At 38.5% G+C, this 15,388-nt stretch overlaps 6 protein-coding genes and 1 pseudogene across 6 annotated transcripts; 3 read left to right on the top strand and 4 right to left on the bottom strand.

The window, feature by feature from the left end:
* Nucleotides 1-4: 4 nt before the first annotated feature.
* LOC130505663 (peroxisomal membrane protein 11D-like) lies at nt 5-1,124 on the bottom strand (annotated as a pseudogene).
* Nucleotides 1,125-1,427: 303 nt separating this feature from the next.
* Nucleotides 1,428-4,068, top strand: LOC108846999 (uncharacterized; the record flags this gene model as incomplete). The annotated part of the gene is made up of 12 exons (XM_057000265.1): nt 1,428-1,672; nt 1,777-1,904; nt 2,013-2,124; nt 2,227-2,308; nt 2,398-2,468; nt 2,561-2,602; nt 2,715-2,933; nt 3,018-3,120; nt 3,210-3,370; nt 3,457-3,562; nt 3,647-3,733; nt 3,815-4,068. Coding segments are annotated over 12 exons (1,446 nt in total), but the record flags the coding sequence as incomplete, so codon positions are not given.
* Nucleotides 4,069-4,205: 137 nt separating this feature from the next.
* LOC108846996 (uncharacterized) lies at nt 4,206-5,862 on the bottom strand. Its single transcript, XM_018620167.2, is given in 2 exon segments — nt 4,206-5,819; nt 5,821-5,862. Coding segments are annotated over 2 exon segments (1,653 nt in total). The 3' UTR covers nt 4,206-4,208.
* A 573-nt stretch (nt 5,863-6,435) lies between these two features.
* On the bottom strand, nt 6,436-7,597 carry LOC108847006 (40S ribosomal protein S27-2-like). Its single transcript, XM_018620179.2, has 4 exons — nt 7,361-7,597; nt 7,106-7,207; nt 6,893-6,921; nt 6,436-6,793 (listed from the first exon to the last, which is right to left on the bottom strand). The coding sequence occupies exons 1-4, from the start codon at nt 7,361-7,363 to the stop codon at nt 6,670-6,672; spliced, it is 258 nt and encodes an 85-aa protein (XP_018475681.1). The 5' UTR covers nt 7,364-7,597; the 3' UTR covers nt 6,436-6,669.
* A 129-nt stretch (nt 7,598-7,726) lies between these two features.
* LOC108847004 (ubiquitin-related modifier 1 homolog 1) lies at nt 7,727-8,633 on the bottom strand. The gene is made up of 4 exons (XM_018620177.2): nt 8,496-8,633; nt 8,269-8,344; nt 8,095-8,177; nt 7,727-7,992 (listed from the first exon to the last, which is right to left on the bottom strand). Exons 1-4 carry the CDS (start codon nt 8,516-8,518, stop codon nt 7,875-7,877), a joined length of 300 nt encoding a protein of 99 aa, XP_018475679.1. The 5' UTR covers nt 8,519-8,633; the 3' UTR covers nt 7,727-7,874.
* Nucleotides 8,634-8,835: 202 nt separating this feature from the next.
* LOC108847000 (peroxisome biogenesis protein 16) lies at nt 8,836-10,870 on the top strand. The gene is made up of 7 exons (XM_018620170.2): nt 8,836-8,996; nt 9,087-9,144; nt 9,292-9,520; nt 9,591-10,161; nt 10,238-10,305; nt 10,403-10,464; nt 10,573-10,870. The coding sequence occupies exons 1-7, from the start codon at nt 8,928-8,930 to the stop codon at nt 10,632-10,634; spliced, it is 1,119 nt and encodes a 372-aa protein (XP_018475672.1). The 5' UTR covers nt 8,836-8,927; the 3' UTR covers nt 10,635-10,870.
* A 778-nt stretch (nt 10,871-11,648) lies between these two features.
* LOC108846998 (lysophospholipid acyltransferase LPEAT2) lies at nt 11,649-14,906 on the top strand. Its single transcript, XM_018620168.2, has 14 exons — nt 11,649-12,222; nt 12,317-12,497; nt 12,610-12,669; nt 12,807-12,970; nt 13,056-13,119; nt 13,204-13,272; nt 13,368-13,463; nt 13,590-13,634; nt 13,838-13,908; nt 13,993-14,059; nt 14,160-14,210; nt 14,356-14,466; nt 14,546-14,593; nt 14,675-14,906. The coding sequence occupies exons 1-14, from the start codon at nt 11,771-11,773 to the stop codon at nt 14,801-14,803; spliced, it is 1,608 nt and encodes a 535-aa protein (XP_018475670.1). The 5' UTR covers nt 11,649-11,770; the 3' UTR covers nt 14,804-14,906.
* The last annotated feature ends 482 nt before the right edge of the window (nt 14,907-15,388 follow it).

Raw genomic sequence — 15,388 nt, 5'->3', positions numbered from 1 at the left:
TCTTCTTCATTGATGAAGATAGCCTTCCAATCTCACCAATCTAATAAAAATATATATATAATTAGGTGCGGAATAATATGTAAATAAGGAATTACTGTGAAGCAAATAAAAAGACGAACCTCAACTAAAAAAGTAAGTACAGACAGATGATCCCATCCAGCAAAAAGTGATATACGTCCTAGTAACTCAGCTCTCTCTTTGTTCTGTTATGTAAATAAATAAGAACATTAGATTACACACAAGAAACCTGAACAAAAACTATTCTCTGACCTTAAGATTCCTGAATCTCCCAAGCCAGACAATTTGATCCAAGAACAAGAATGTAGACAAAAAGTGCGTTCTTGGACTGCAAAATAATAACAAACACCAAAATCAAACCACGGATTGATCCCCAGTGTGTCTGAACAGTTCACTTATAGTTTCTGTATAAAAGGCGAAGCACCTTTCCAAGTAAAACGGGAGGAAGTGGAGTTCCTTTAGGGACAGGACTGATAAGACCATGCAGATCATTAACAAACTGCAAACAATAATAAATAAATAAATAAACAGAGTTTAAAACAGAGCGAGTTACAAAATCAAAAAGAAGAAAGAAATCGAGAAAAAAAAAAGAAAGGAACCTTGAAAAGACGAAAGACTTTCCTGGCTAAGCTAGTGGATTTATCAACGTTTTGAGCAGTACCAGGTTGTCCACCGCTCAAGAACTTGGAACCGTACTGTATAGCTCTGCATAGCTTATCCCTTGCCTCTGCTTTGTTCAGATACATAACCACTAGACCAAGCTCTGCTCTCGATACATCTAATAACGTACCACTCGCCATCTTCTCTCTAGAAAAAAAACACACAAAGAAGAGGCCTTTGAAAAATCTAATGAAAGTGCAGTAAAGTCTCAGCCTTTCAGCCAGCAAAACTCGCAAGTTCTAACAAGTTTGAACCTTAGAGTCGATTTGGATCGAAGAAACAAGACTCATAATCACAAATTCGATTAAAGATACCTTAGGAGATAGTATGAATACGATCTCTGTTTTAAGACTCCTAGAGATGAGGGAACAGAGAGGGACTCTGTTTTGTGGGAGATAGGGCTTGTTCGGCCATCTTCGTTTCTCAATAAGAAAACAAAACGTCGCCGTTTGTTTAACGCACTGAGATCCTAAATCATTCTAAACCGTCGATTTCAGTTGACAATTTATTACCCAAATATTTGGCACGCGTGTGTGTCCACCAAAGACGTCTTCACACTGGATCATATCTCTGACTCTGTTAATAATATCCCCGCGTCTTCGAAAACCGACGTGGCACACATCTCTATGAATAAAAAATTAAAACGTCCAATGGGCTTTTAATCAGGCCCGATTCAACATAAAACTCACTCTTCTTCTTAACCGGCGAAACCATCGTGACGTTAGGGTTTTACACACTAATCCAGGATTAGTAATCCTCGTTCACTTGTCTCTAAACTGAAAATTAAAACTCAAAAAAAAACAAAAAAAAACTGCAGTTTATTTCTCCTTCTGTCTCGATGGAGCACAGTAAGGATCAGGCTATGTCGGAGAATCAAGAATAACAACAACAAGGCTCAAGATCCGAATCCGAGATTCGCTAGCGAAGGTTGCAGCGTGTTGCTGGACGTGAACGATGGAGACCGTCTCGTCTTCGCTCGTCTATCTAGTGGCGCGTGAGTCTTCCTTCTTTCTTTCAGATTCATTCCTCTTTCCTCTAATTATATATTTGATTGGATTGAATTGAATTTAGCTTTTTTTTTTATTTCTTTTAAAACAGTATATTTAAAATCGGGAATACGAATTACTCTTTGAAGCCGTTGATAGGAGCTCCGTTCGGATCTCTGTTCCAAGTCGAAACGGAGAAGAAGGTTCTTTCCTCTCTCGCATTCTTCCCATCCAAAAAAGGTTCCGTCTTTTCTCCCCAAACTCACATTGAAAGAATCTTTATTTTTTGTATATTATAATGTTGATTGGTTATGGGATTGATTGAATTGATGTTTTGCTGAATGGCAGAAAGAAGCAGCAGCGTTAATGTAATAGACGATGATGGTAGAGATAATAGGGAACTTATCGACAATAATGAATCTCAAAACCTCACTGTTGAAGAGATTGAAGCTATGCGCAGGTTTTGTACAATAAACCTTAACTTCTCTCTTGCTCTCTTTCTCTATATATATTTAAATATTCAAGATGCTAACTCTTTTTTGTTTGTTTGTTAATGGTGTAGAGAGGGTGCAAAAGGTGAAGAGATTATTGAAGCACTGATTGCAAACAGCTCAACATTTGACAAGAAGTTTCAGTTGTCTCAGGTACATATGTCTCTTTACTGTTTACTTCTCTCTCTGTCTCTGCTTGGACTTTGATTTTTAGCTTTTAATCTTGTTTTCTGATTTTTTAGGAAAAATATAAGCTTAAGAAGCAGAAGAAGTATGCGCCAAAGGTGCTATTAAGACGCCCTTTTGCTCGAAGGTATGTGTATATTTTCTGTCTTCTTCTTCTTCTTCTGTTTTTAACTTCTTTTAGTTTGTCTTATTCTCGAATCTGTTTATGTTTTTTGCCAGTATCTGTGAAGCTTATTTCAAGAAATATCCAGCTAGAATCGGGTATGTATACTTTGTTTCCTTCTTCAACTGTATATACTCTGTTGAGATTTTGAATTCTCACTGTTTTAAAATAACAACATATATGTTTGGTATTGTGTTTCTTGTGTTGTAGATTCATACGTGTAGACGCATTGTCTCTTTTGCTAACGATGGCTAATGTCACTGCATACTCGGATGTGCTAGTGGTGGATATGGTTGGTGGCCTTGTCACTGGTGCAGTGGCTGAACGATTAGGAGGCACTGGTTATGTTTGCAGTACGTATAAAGGGGATTCTCCTTCCTCTGTGGATATGGTTAGGATGTTCAACTTTACCGACAAGATTAAAGAGAGGTATCTTCGTTCAACTTTCCCCTTTTCTCTGCAGTTTCTAATTATAAAAACCATCTGTAGTTGACATTGCTGGGCGTGTTGTAGGATCGTTCATTCATCTATAAACGAGCTCTCGCCACCCAAAACTGCGTCTCCTGAAGTAAACAATCAACAGGGAGGAGTTTGCAAGTCTGAGATTAATATCAGTGCAAGTTTCCAACCTCTACCGTTTCTCTTGAGTCCTAGTTTTGTAAATCTTCTGGTTCTAACAAAAAGGTACTGATTTGTATAATGCAGGAATCATCTGCATCTGATATGGTAGAAGATGCATCTGTGACAGCTGAGGCCAGAGAAGTAGATGATGTTGTCCCTGAGAGCAAAATTATCAAGGCCCCACAACCTGGAGCCAAAGCTTCAAAAGAAGCTGTAGAAATGTGGAAAGAAAACGGTTTCTCTAGGTGAGTACTATGAAATAGAATTTGGTTTCGGTTCATATATGTTGTCCTGTAATAGTGTGTCACTTGTGTCGTGTTATTTTTGGCAGCCTAATCATGGCAGCACAAGACCAAGACCCATGGATCTTAGCTAAAGATGTGTTGCCACTGCTCTCCTACTCTGCTCCCTTTGCAATATATCATCAGTATTTACAGGTAATGTGTCATAAGAAAGAAAGCTTTTCAATATGTTTTAGTTTTGCATAAGAACCGAATCTCATAATGATGGAACATTCACAGCCTCTGGCGACATGTATGCACAATCTTCAGCAAGGGAAGATGGCCATCAATCTGCAAATAACAGAACCCTGGCTACGCGAATATCAGGTATGATGATCCAATAGATAGATCATTGTTCGAGAGGAGGTGTTGTTGAGAATAATGAAATGGGATTGTGTAAAAATGCAGGTGCTTCCATCGAGAAGTCACCCTCACATGCAGATGAGCTCTTTTGGAGGCTATGTTCTTAGCGGCATCAGAATCTCTACCACTTCTTGATTCTTATCTCCAAAACCTCTTTATCATTTTCAAGAACTGAGGTTTGTTGTTTGATCCTTTTTTTTTCTTCAAAAGGGTCTTTGTATTTTTGTTTGTTGTTGAGATATATAGGAAAACATTCATGTTGCGACTCTTTACAAAATTAATAAAACACTATTTTGCTTTATGGAAATGTGTACAATATCTTGTAAAGTTGAAGGGATCTAAATCTTATACTGATTATGAAATGCACAGACCTAGATAAGTTTCATATAGATTATAAAATCACACCAAATGATCTGTCTCATTTTCTTCTTCCCTCTCTCTACTTCCTACTAAAGAAACTTTTCAGTTTCCCTTTCTCAATCCTCTCAAGAAGCTTCTTCGAACCAGGAACCTCCACTTCCGACAACTTCTTCAGATAACCAACAGCGCCACCAGAAACAATCAGCTTCTTACACTTCCTGCTCGAACACAGAGCCGCCAAAACCAAAACCGCATACTTCTTGGCTGAATTGCTCGGACTAGGCTCAAGCAGCAACACAAGACTCATCACACTCTTCTCATCTCTCTCCACTTCTCTGCAGTTCCTTGGAACAGTAACCAAGCTCGCTATAGCTTGAGCAGCAACCTCTCTAGCTCCATTCTCTTTAGCTTCCAGCATTCTTAACAGCAAAGGGATACAATCTGACTCACCGATCATTCTCTTTGTCTCATTTGATGTAGCCATCCTGTAGAGAGTCAATGCAGCCGCTTGCTTCGCTCCTGTTGATCCTGATTCAAGAACATGGACTAAACTTGGGATGATCTTGACGTAAGTCTCAACAGAAACAGAGCCAACGAGATTCCTAATAGCCGCAACTCCAGGTTCTTGAGGGAGAAGTCCGTCTAAGTAAGCGAGCAGAGTTTGAACCCCATTCTCTGATATAACCAATCTTCGAAGAGCTTCGTTGCTGGAAGTGAGATTCTGAAGACACTCGGCTGCGTGTCCTTTAGATCCCATCAGAACTCCGCAGTTAAGCATGTTTATCATCACTTTAACGATTCCTTCTTCCGCAAGGTTCTGTCTTACTTCAGGAACAGAGGAAATGTTCTTCAAAGTACAAGCGGAAGCAGCTTGAGAAACAGAGTCCCCTGTTTTGCAAATCTTGATCAACGGACTAACCCCTCCGTGTCCAACAATCAAACGCGATGTCTCCGATGAAAACGACAATCTCTGCAACGACATAACAGCTTTCTCATTAGCAACGTGGCTTCCGGATTCGAGCAGCCTTATCAATGGTGGCAATGCGTTCTCTGAGACAAGCCAGTTCTCGCATTGGCTTGATTCCGCTAAAGAGCAGATCACAGTCACAGCGTTCTCTCTTGCACTAAGCGAAGTGGCTGTCAAAAGCTTCACCAAAGACGCGACATCGGTCCGAACCAAAGCGGTTATAACCGCTTTTTCATCATCTTTCATTACCTCGACTAGCTGCTCAAGGGCCTTGATTTTTGACTCTAAGCGACCTATCTGAAGCCGGGCAAGCAGCTCTCTGACGCTGAACGTTTCCAAGTCTTGAATTGATTGTGTAACTTCTTCGAGAACGTCTCTTTTCATCAGCAGTCCACAATCTTTCAAACTAAGATCGATTCTCGCAGAAAGAGAGTCGAGATCACTCTGCATCTTCAGTTTCCCTTCTTGCTTCTCTTGCACGCATACAGTGGCGAGCAGGATAGTTTCTTTCAAGTTTTGTAAGACCGCGTGAAGCTGCTCTTTGCAGAGGGTGTTTTTGGAGAAGCAAGGATGGGTAGACAAGTTTGATAAACATGTCGGTATCTTCTCTAATCTTGATATGATCACTCTCCACCTGCTGGAGAAAGTTTTCACTGTTCTTGCTTTGCCCCAAGCAATAGGGACAAGCTCTGATGCTTGTAGTAACAAATCTTTTAGCTGTTGGATTAACCAGTGTTTCGTTTCCGGGTTTCTTCTCTTCCACCATGATCACACACGATCCTAGAGCTCTGTTTCTTGATGGGATACTTGAATGAAGTAGTAGTTGAAAGAGTGTTGATCAAGTTGAAAAGATTTGTTATAAATAAGGAGACTGATTTTGAAACAAAAATAAAAAGGAAGAAGACATCAAAAGAGTTTTGAGAATCTTGAACCTGAATGTATCACAACAAAGCTTTCGATCTTTAATGGAAAACAGAACCTTACCAGACACAATTTAACAAGTGCTAATAAAAGCCATTTTTGCTTTACTTCGCGTCGGTGTTGATTGCTATAAAAGCTAAGTGATAATGATAATTAAATAAACAGAAGTAGCATCCATCATCGTATATTATATATGAGAATTGATTAAATGAAAGGCTCAAACAGTCATGGAAGATTGAGTAAGATGACAAGAGTGCCCTTCTGAAGAAGGATACTATCAGAGCTCCAGACACAGTTCAAAACACATGACTGAAGCATAAGATATATAAAGAAAGAGAAAGACTTGGTTTGAAAGAAAAGATTCACGAAGAGTATAAACCAAACTTTCACTAACACTACACAAGTTTGGTGACAAATCTACAGCTTGACTTCACAACTTTTTGTTTTCCTTAAACTTGTGTGTAATGAATAGACATTGAGCATCTGAAAAAAAAACTCAGGATGTAATAAACGCATTGATAAATGAGCAAACTTCTACTCAACTCCAAAGATCCATGCTTTAAAGTCACAAGTCATAGATTTTACTAGCTCAAAAAATGATCCCAAATTCATAAAAGAAATTAAGGGAAAAAATGTGGCTGAGTCATCTTCTTCATAACTTTTTCCTGAAAGAGCAACCTTCAGTGAGCCTTGCCTTCCCTCCTGTAGGTTGGCACAACACAGTCTGGCAGTTTCCGCACACCACAACCGTCTGCGAGTGGTTGAACACTGTCGTACTGCAAAAACCCAACCCACACCATTCGTCATAAATTACATAGCAAAACACATGTACAGATTCAAAATAAAAGAGTTCTAAAAGGTCAAGGAAAGCTTACATGTTAAAGCAGCCTTGGCACTTCACATCCTACATCAAAACCCAATCACATAAAGAAAAAAAAAGAAGTTTAATATTTGATTAAACCAATTAGAAAAAAATCAATTCACAATGGTTTTTTTTTTTTGTCACAATGGTTTTAAACATCAAACCGATGCAAAGACTGATGATAAACAGCAAAAAGGTTACAACTTAAACAAAGGTAAAAAATTACCATGAAAAATGAGTTCGGGGACTGAACAAGACGCTTGAGCTTGTGCTTCCTCTTCTCAAGCTCAGCTGGTGGGTTCAACAGATCAATATCGTTTTGAAGAACCTGCCAATTATTCAAAGTTACAGTTTTTCCTTCACATCATGAAACCGTAATTCAAAATTCATCAAAACCTAGGAATTGCATTCAGACAAGATACTATTGAACAAGAAAGAACACAGAAACTACGAGGAAAACGATCGAAGATCAAGAACTAACCATGCTCCTTAGCTTCAAATGATCCAACTCCAAACAATTTCAGAGAAAGCAGAATCAGCCGACAAAATGCCTTTAGAAAGTTGTAAACCCTAATTTGAGCAAACAACAATGCCTTTGTAAATGACCCTACAATTCAGCCAGAAACCGACCTAGACGCCACCAGAATCTCCATCAAGGCGAGGGTATGAATAGGATAAAATCCTATAAAAAACACTTTAAACCATAAATTTATTTAACAAACAATTTAAAACCTTCAAAATTGATGACTTGTCAATTTAAACCATGTGATTATGTATTGTTTTCCTCACACGCTACAACGAATTGGTCTCCCGAAATGTTTTACTCATATCAACTTAACGGGTCTGGTTGCCACAAATAGTGTATTGAGATTTATGTGAAATCACATTTATCAGTAGTAAACAAACACATTAGTTGCAGAGATTACATAACAGAAGTGAAGAACATAGATAGTTAAGAGGTTCTTGTGTGATGATCCCCACAGCTATGATTACTGTTATCCACCGTGCAATGTGGAGATGAAAACGATAACATCTTTGTCTTCAATTGTGGTCTCGAGCTGACCACTAAGCTCCCAATCACAGTCATTCACGAGCACAAGAACACCAGGTCTCCTGCAAACAAGAATCAAATTTTTCCATGTTAATAAAAAATTATCAGTTAATTAAACCTTGAAAGATTGAGGTGATGGAAAGAAGAGAAGCAAGAGACAATACACAGTATCTCCCTTGATGAACATCTCAGGCCTCTCTTTGATCACATTTGTGCGAACCCACGAAAGCAAATGCTTCATTGTTAACTAATTTATAAGAAGAACACAATAAGTCTTTAGATAAATCATAATAATAAAATGATTTAAAGAAAAAACACATAAAAGATTGAAGCTTTGCCTCATCTGCTCCATGGGGCAAATCGACGTTTACTTTATGGATCTTTTCAGAATCACAGAGCAGCTCTAAACCACCTCTATCGATCAAATCAAAGTTATAATCAGTGAACAGAGAAACTACACACATACACATATAATATCCAATCGTTCACACTAATCTAAGAAGCAAAACTCACTGAGATTTGAGAGATTTCGAAAGTAAATTCACATACAAACGAATAAACATACCCGAATTCAAGAGTTAGTTGCATCGTCGTCGATGATCCCAATCAACAAACTCTAGCTCTGTCTAGGGTTTTCGTCTTCGTAGTCACTAATTGCAGCAACCAAGACAAGGACGACGAACCAATGTCAAAAATTCTGAAAACGGCAACGTTTAATACTGTTGGGCTCTTTAAGTAGGCCTCAAATATTTTACCAAAAAAAAAAGTAGGCCTCAAATATATATAAAACCACTAGATAAGGCCTATTACTGTTGACTCATCGCAGCGTAACCGTTGATTTAACAGACTGTGAATTTAGACGGACAAGATCGGTCCTAGTCTCCAGTAACCCAACAAGAACCGAAGGAGAAAAAAAAAAAAAAGGGATGATCTTTGTTTCGGAATCTCTCTCTCCTGTGAAATAGAGAGATTCAGTTGGAACGTAATCTGAAACTCCATGGAAGCGTATAAGGAATGGGTATGGAGAAACAGAGAGTATGTGCATTCCTTAGGATCTCTTGCCAACGTAAGATGATGATTCATTTTGCTTGAATTTGTTATTATTGTTGATTTGATGGGATTTTTGATCTTTAATTGCTTGTTTGGGATTTGGCAGGGATTGACATGGCTGCTTCCTGAGAAGTTTACTACTTCAGAGATTGGACCCGAAGCAGGTTCTTTTTTTTTGTTAACTGCTTCTGCTTTACTTGTACCTCTCGCACATGTTTAGTGGCCTTAAGTCTTTGATAAATTCATCAAATCTTAAAGAATGTTTCGTTCTTGTTTTTGATGGAAAGTTTTTTGGTAAATCTCGTTGGCAGTTACGGCTTTCTTGGGCATATTCACAACCATCAATGAACACATCATTGAAACTGTTCCAACCACCCGTGCTCATACTGGACCATCCGGGACTGATTCTTCATCATCCCTTTCTTATCCCCTACTCATCTCCATCCTTAAGGACTTGGAAACCGTTGTGGAAGTGGCTGCTGAACACTTCTACGGAGCAGACAGGAAATGGAACTTCATTATTGCAACTGAAGCTTTCAAGTAAGTTTGGATGTGTGTAAACAAACTACTTTATTGACGTTTTGATATCTGAGCAAATGTGAACTTTCAGGGCTCTCGTTAGGTTAGCTTTGTTTCGTAATACCGGATATAAGATGCTTCTTCATGGAGGGGAAACACCTAATAATGATGACGACGACAAACTTCCTAACCAATCAGAACTACAAAACAGAGCTGGTCATTTAGATAGGAACCGTTTTTCCGGAAACCAAAATCTTTATAATCCATGGAACATGGAAGGACGGGCAATGTCAGCTTTGAGTTCATTTGGTCAGAACGCAAGAACAACATCTCCTACCTCTGGTTGGTCTCCAAGGATTCAACACAGCAACCAGCAAGGGGTTATAGAGCCTCCTGCAGTGATCAAGGAGAAGCGAAAAACTCTCTCCGAGCTACTATCTGAGAAGGGTGTTAAAGGAGCCTTGTTTGTCATGGGTGAGGTTCTTTTCATTACCAGACCGCTCATCTACGTTCTCTTCATCAGAAGATATGGAGTCCGGTCTTGGATTCCTTGGGCTATATCCCTTTCTGTGGACATACTGGGAATGGGGATTCTTTCTAATCTTAAGTTGTGGGGAGAGAAGAGCAAGCAAATCCATTTCTCTCAACCTGAAAAGGATGAGGTTAGATATATCTCAAACCTCAGTTGCATTATATGTCCAACCGGTTTAACTTAAATTCCTTGGTTTTGATGTTCAGCTTAGGAGAAGGAAGCTGCTATGGGCATTGTACCTCATGAGAGATCCATTCTTCACCAAGTACACTAGGTGAGTGGGTGAAGTTAAATATGCATCTGTGTTCTGTTTCAGTTTCCATTTCAGTTGCACTCATAAACCGTTATGTGCTTGTCCGGTGATTTTTCAGGCAGAAGCTGGAAAGCTCTCAGAAGAAGGTTGAACCAGTTCCATTGATCGGCTTCTTCACAGGTTTGCTTTCAAAATTTTCATTACATTCACAAGATGTCCTTAATCACTGACGTCAATTCATTTGCTGACTTAGTCTCTCTCTCTCTCTTTTTTTTTTTATCTCCTCAGAGAAAGTTGTGGATCTTTTGGTGGGAGCTCAGTCACGTTACACTTACATATCGGGATCTTGAGTTAAAACACTTGTGCAACAGAGAACAGTATCGTCATTGTGGGAGTGCCTTGTTCAATCTTCAAAGGTTCGTGGAGAGATTCGTAGGGAACGTTACAGGCTTTTGTAAGAAGTTGCGTTTGATATTGCAGTTAGGACATACAAATCACACAAAGATTGTAGTTTTGATGATGAGCTGTTTGATGTCTAAACAATGGACCCGATACAAAGAAATGAAACAAAGCATCTACGTTGTCATCAGTGCAAGTGGAACATGAACCTTCTGATTCACTTGTGTAAAAATCAATATGATTTATGCTGAAACTTGTGCTTTTATTGCTTGTTTGACATCAAAGATTAAGCCCAAAAAAAGAAAAATAAGAAATAAGTGGCCAGACTAATATCAATCTAACCCATTTTATTCATAAAATGTGACCAATTAACCAACACCTACTCACGTAACACTATCCAATAAAAACCAATAAAACTAAGTAACTAACATTGAGAGTTCAAATGCTTAATGCCTTACAGGCCCAGGCTTACATTTAAATACTTTTTTTTACAACGACATTTAAATTTAATAGCAACCACCAACACACATTTCAAATCAAATCATATTAAATTTTTACACACGCTGTAGCGTTATATTGGTACGGATGTCGGCCAAGTAATCCAATTATGGGTGGACAAGCATTTACTTATTTGAAAATTCCAGATATAAACAATTTTTAGACATTTAAACATTTTCACAGATTTTTCTGAGATAGTTTGGATTACACATGTTCAGCATGTAAATCAATCATATTATGATTAGTAAAGGACGAGGTTGAAAAAGATTGTAAGAAAAAAAAAAAAAGCTTTATCCTACAGGTTAAGTGGTTAAATACACTTCCAATTTGACATAATTTATGACAGTCCATACCGAGATCCATGTGCAATCATAATCGAATTCAAACTAGCTTTAAAGTGAGCAAATCAAACATTAAATAATAATTGGAGGGATAAATAAGAGTTTACTTTCAAAAGTTCAAACCAAAACCCTGTATTAAAAAAAAAAGGATAATTGGAAAGAAACAAAGAAACATTCCACCACAAAGCGTGTTCCAATCTCTCCCGCTCTCTCTTCTCTCTACACACACCGGAACTGACTGAGAGAGTATGTCGGATCCTGATTTGTCTCTTCCTCTCATCACATCCGACCAACCAGAGGTCCTCATCTCAATCGATGACGACGGAGAAGACTCGGTACTCGATCATCAAGACCAAAACCACCACCCTCGTGGTCTCCAATTCGACAATCTCAATCCGGTTAACCCTTTCCGGTTTCTCAGCGACGCCGAGCCTCCGGTTCAAAACCCCACCACGGTTGATCCGTTTCGGAACGACACACCAAGAGTGTACGGACTCTACGAAGCGGTCAAGATCGTGATTTGCCTCCCGCTTGCTTTGGCTCGGCTTGTTCTCTTCGGTGTTAGCTTGGCTGTTGGTTACTTGGCCACGAAGGTAGCACTCGCTGGGTGGAGAGACAGACACAACCCTATGCCTCGATGGAGATGCAGAATCATGTGGGTCACTCGCTTCTGTTCCAGATGTATCCTCTTCTCTTTCGGGTCAGTTAAAAACAAGCAAAACTTTACTTAGTGCTTTAGCATGGTGAATGGTTTCAGTGGTGTTAGATAGTTTAGACTTTCTGGTGTGCTGCAGTTATCAGTGGATACGACGAAAAGGGAAACCTGCTCGAAGAGAGATTGCTCCCATCGTTGTATCAAACCATGTTTCTTATATTGAACCAATCTTCTACTTCTATGAGCTATCACCCACCATTGTTGCATCCGAGTCCCATGATTCACTTCCTCTTGTTGGAACTATTATCAGGGCTATGCAGGTAGTACAATACCACTAGTGTTTTCTTTAAATCAAAATATTTTGTCACAACAACATGTTGGCTTAACATTTTCTGGTGCCTATTTTAATACTAAAGCTTCGGTTTTTTTCAGGTGATATATGTTGATAGATTCTCACAGGCATCAAAGAAGGACGCTGTGCATGAAATAAAGGTATATAGTTTCTGTTGCATGTTATTTGATAACTATATAGTATGGTTTTAAATAAAGAGATTGTTTCATACACTTCCCTTTTCATGATTTATTTTTGTATTTGATACGCAATGTGCTTTTCAAGGATGTAAATACAGAGAAAAGCTTCCTGCGGTAGATTTCCTCGTCTGCTGCTATTCCCGGAAGGAACCACTACCAATGGGAAAGCTATTATTTCCTTCCAACTCGGTGCTTTCATCCCAGGTTTCCCCATTCAACCTGTCGTCGTCCGGTATCCCCATGTACATTTTGATCAATCCTGGTGAGTCTCTTTCGTGTCTGTACACTATCTACTTACCCAAAACACACACAAAAGTATCCCTTAATGATGTTTATGAGACTTTCAGGGGAAACATTTCTTTGTTGATGCTCATGTTCAGAATGTTCACCCAGTTTCACAATTTCATGGAGGTTGGCAATGTTCATATCCTGTAATACCTTAGTTATTAATTGATTGTTTTTTTTTTTTTTTGAATTTTGTACGTATTTGTATAGGTGGAATACCTTCCAGTAATTTATCCCAATGACAATCAAAAACAAAATGCTGTGCGTCTCTCGCAGAAGGTGTGTGTTTAGTGGTAGATAGAGATTATTTTCTGCATTTTTTACTTTTGTTTTTATTGTGAAAAGTAGTACTCATGGTATACTTATGAATACAGACAAGTCATGCAATTGCATCATCTTTGAATGTCGTCCAAACATGTCATTCTTATGGGGACTTGATGCTACTCAACAAAGCATCTGAGTTAAAGCTGGTATGTGCAGCTCATGCGTGTGTTTTCCTCTCTTTTATACCTTCATTTGTCTTTCATTATCTATGCCTTGTAGTTTCCTCACAATTACTCTGACCCACAAGTCATGTATTCTTTCTTCTGTTGCAGGAAAATCCTTCAACTTACATGGTTGAAATGGCAAAGGTTGAGTCGGTAAGTTTATCCTTGATTTTTTTATATTTACATCAAGGAGTCACATTTCTTTGATTGTGTTATGTTTCGTGGATAGATATGTAGAACCTCATTATTCTGATAATGTTCTGTACACATGCTCCATCATGAAACAAACTGATCATTATATACGCATGTTTTTGTCTCTCTGGTGATTGTTTTGCTTTTATCTTTGTTCCTTTCAGCTATTTCATATAAGCAACTCAGAAGCAGTGCGGTATTTGGAGACATTTTCTTCCATGAATCCGGATTCAAGGTAACCTTTGTCCTATAAGTATTAAGTAACTATAAAGATGAACCTATTTTTATACGACCTCAAGAAGTTTAATCCTTTTTGCAGTGGATGTGTTACGCTTCATGACTTTCTTCGGGTTCTCAAATTGAAGCCTTGCACTCTTTCTAAAGAGGTCAGTTATGAGCCTTGCTTTCTCTGTGTGTATCAGTATGACTATGCTCTTATCATCTTTTACCATCGTTTCTACCTCGGTAATGTTACTTACACTGTAGATATTCGGGTTCATCGATGTGGAGAAGACAGGATCAATCACTTTCAGACAGGTAATTTCAAGGGGACTGACTCCCTGCAACGTAACATTTTATATGACTCAATCATCCTCATGGAGAAAAACACCCTTTTTAGAAGTTCTTTGTATATAATTCATTTGATCTCATCCTTCTTCTTGTGCTGCTGATTGTTCTGCAGTTCTTGTTTGCCTCGGCTCATGTATCAACACAGCCACTTTTTCAGCAAACATGCGAGCTATCCTTTTCACATTGTGACGCAGATGGAGATGGCTATATCTCCATTCAAGAAGTATATTCACCTCTATGTCATACTTCCTTTTGGGTTCTTATGACTTATTACTCTTTTTTCTTTCTTATCATTGGCTCAGCTTGGAGATGTACTGAAACCCACAATCCCAAACTTGACCAAGGATGAGGTTAGTGTAAACAGATTCATTCATTCATTCATCCATGATAAAGATGTATAGTTAAACGTTTGAGTTTATCTCATGTTTCAGATTCAAGGGCTGTACATTTTGCTTGATGACGACAAAGATCAAAGAATCAGCAAGAATGATTTCTTGTCCTGCTTAAGAAGAAACCCTCTGCTCATAGCTATCTTTGCGCTTACCTTGGCTCCAACATAACACATAGAGACAAGATTGTGACTTTGTCTTGTTGTATCATTATATATACCTTTTGTTTTCTTTTGATATAGTAAAAAAGAAAGGGGCTGCTAAGTTTTAGTCCTACCCTCCCCCATGGATCCATAATCCATCCAATGAGTTTTGGAATATAACTGTGTGCCGTTCTTTACCCCATAAAACGCTATGGTGTTTGCTCCTCTAATTCTGAGTGAACTCATATGTATTTGTTAGGGAAAACCGGAAAAGTGCCTATTCCAACCCGAACATTTTCGATCGTGCCAAATACGATCCGAAAAAATGGCCAGTGCCAAATACGGCCTAAACTTAACTAAAACTCAAAAAAACTATCCGAACTTCTTAAAACGTGCCTAAATCTACATTGACTCTAACATAAGTTAGTCAACTGTTAACAAGATAAAACGATGTCATTTTGATATACAAGAAAAAATGCATATTTCAATCCAAACAATTTCGGTGGTGCCAAATATGATTCGAACACATGGTCGGTGCCAAACACGACCTGGACTCAATTATAATAAGAAAAGAATTACCTGAATTTTTTAAAATGTGTCTAAATCTAAATTA

The sequence above is a fragment of the Raphanus sativus genome, unplaced genomic scaffold (assembly GCF_000801105.2).
Source record: "Raphanus sativus cultivar WK10039 unplaced genomic scaffold, ASM80110v3 Scaffold2470, whole genome shotgun sequence".
Taxonomy (NCBI): Eukaryota; Viridiplantae; Streptophyta; class Magnoliopsida; order Brassicales; family Brassicaceae; genus Raphanus; species Raphanus sativus.
This window is presented reverse-complemented; position numbering and strand designations above follow the sequence as displayed.

Coding starts and splice junctions, on each gene's coding strand:
- LOC108847004 (XM_018620177.2), bottom strand. CDS start 8,518: ATGCAACTAACTCTTGAATTCGG. Junction 8,345..8,495: donor CAACTAACTCTTGAATTCGG/GTATGTTTATTC, acceptor TTTGATCGATAG/AGGTGGTTTAGAGCTGCTCT. Junction 7,993..8,094: donor TTCATCAAGGGAGATACTGT/GTATTGTCTCTT, acceptor TCTTGTTTGCAG/GAGACCTGGTGTTCTTGTGC.
- LOC108847000 (XM_018620170.2), top strand. CDS start 8,928: ATGGAAGCGTATAAGGAATGGGTATGGAGAAACAGAGAGTATGTGCAT. Junction 8,997..9,086: donor CCTTAGGATCTCTTGCCAAC/GTAAGATGATGA, acceptor GGGATTTGGCAG/GGATTGACATGGCTGCTTCC. Junction 10,162..10,237: donor CTCAACCTGAAAAGGATGAG/GTTAGATATATC, acceptor TTTGATGTTCAG/CTTAGGAGAAGGAAGCTGCT.
- LOC108846998 (XM_018620168.2), top strand. CDS start 11,771: ATGTCGGATCCTGATTTGTCTCTTCCTCTCATCACATCCGACCAACCA. Junction 12,223..12,316: donor TGTATCCTCTTCTCTTTCGG/GTCAGTTAAAAA, acceptor GGTGTGCTGCAG/TTATCAGTGGATACGACGAA. Junction 14,211..14,355: donor GATCAATCACTTTCAGACAG/GTAATTTCAAGG, acceptor ATTGTTCTGCAG/TTCTTGTTTGCCTCGGCTCA.
- LOC108847006 (XM_018620179.2), bottom strand. Junction 6,922..7,105: donor CCCCGAACTCATTTTTCATG/GTAATTTTTTAC, acceptor GTTTTGATGTAG/GATGTGAAGTGCCAAGGCTG. Junction 6,794..6,892: donor TGCCAAGGCTGCTTTAACAT/GTAAGCTTTCCT, acceptor GGGTTTTTGCAG/TACGACAGTGTTCAACCACT.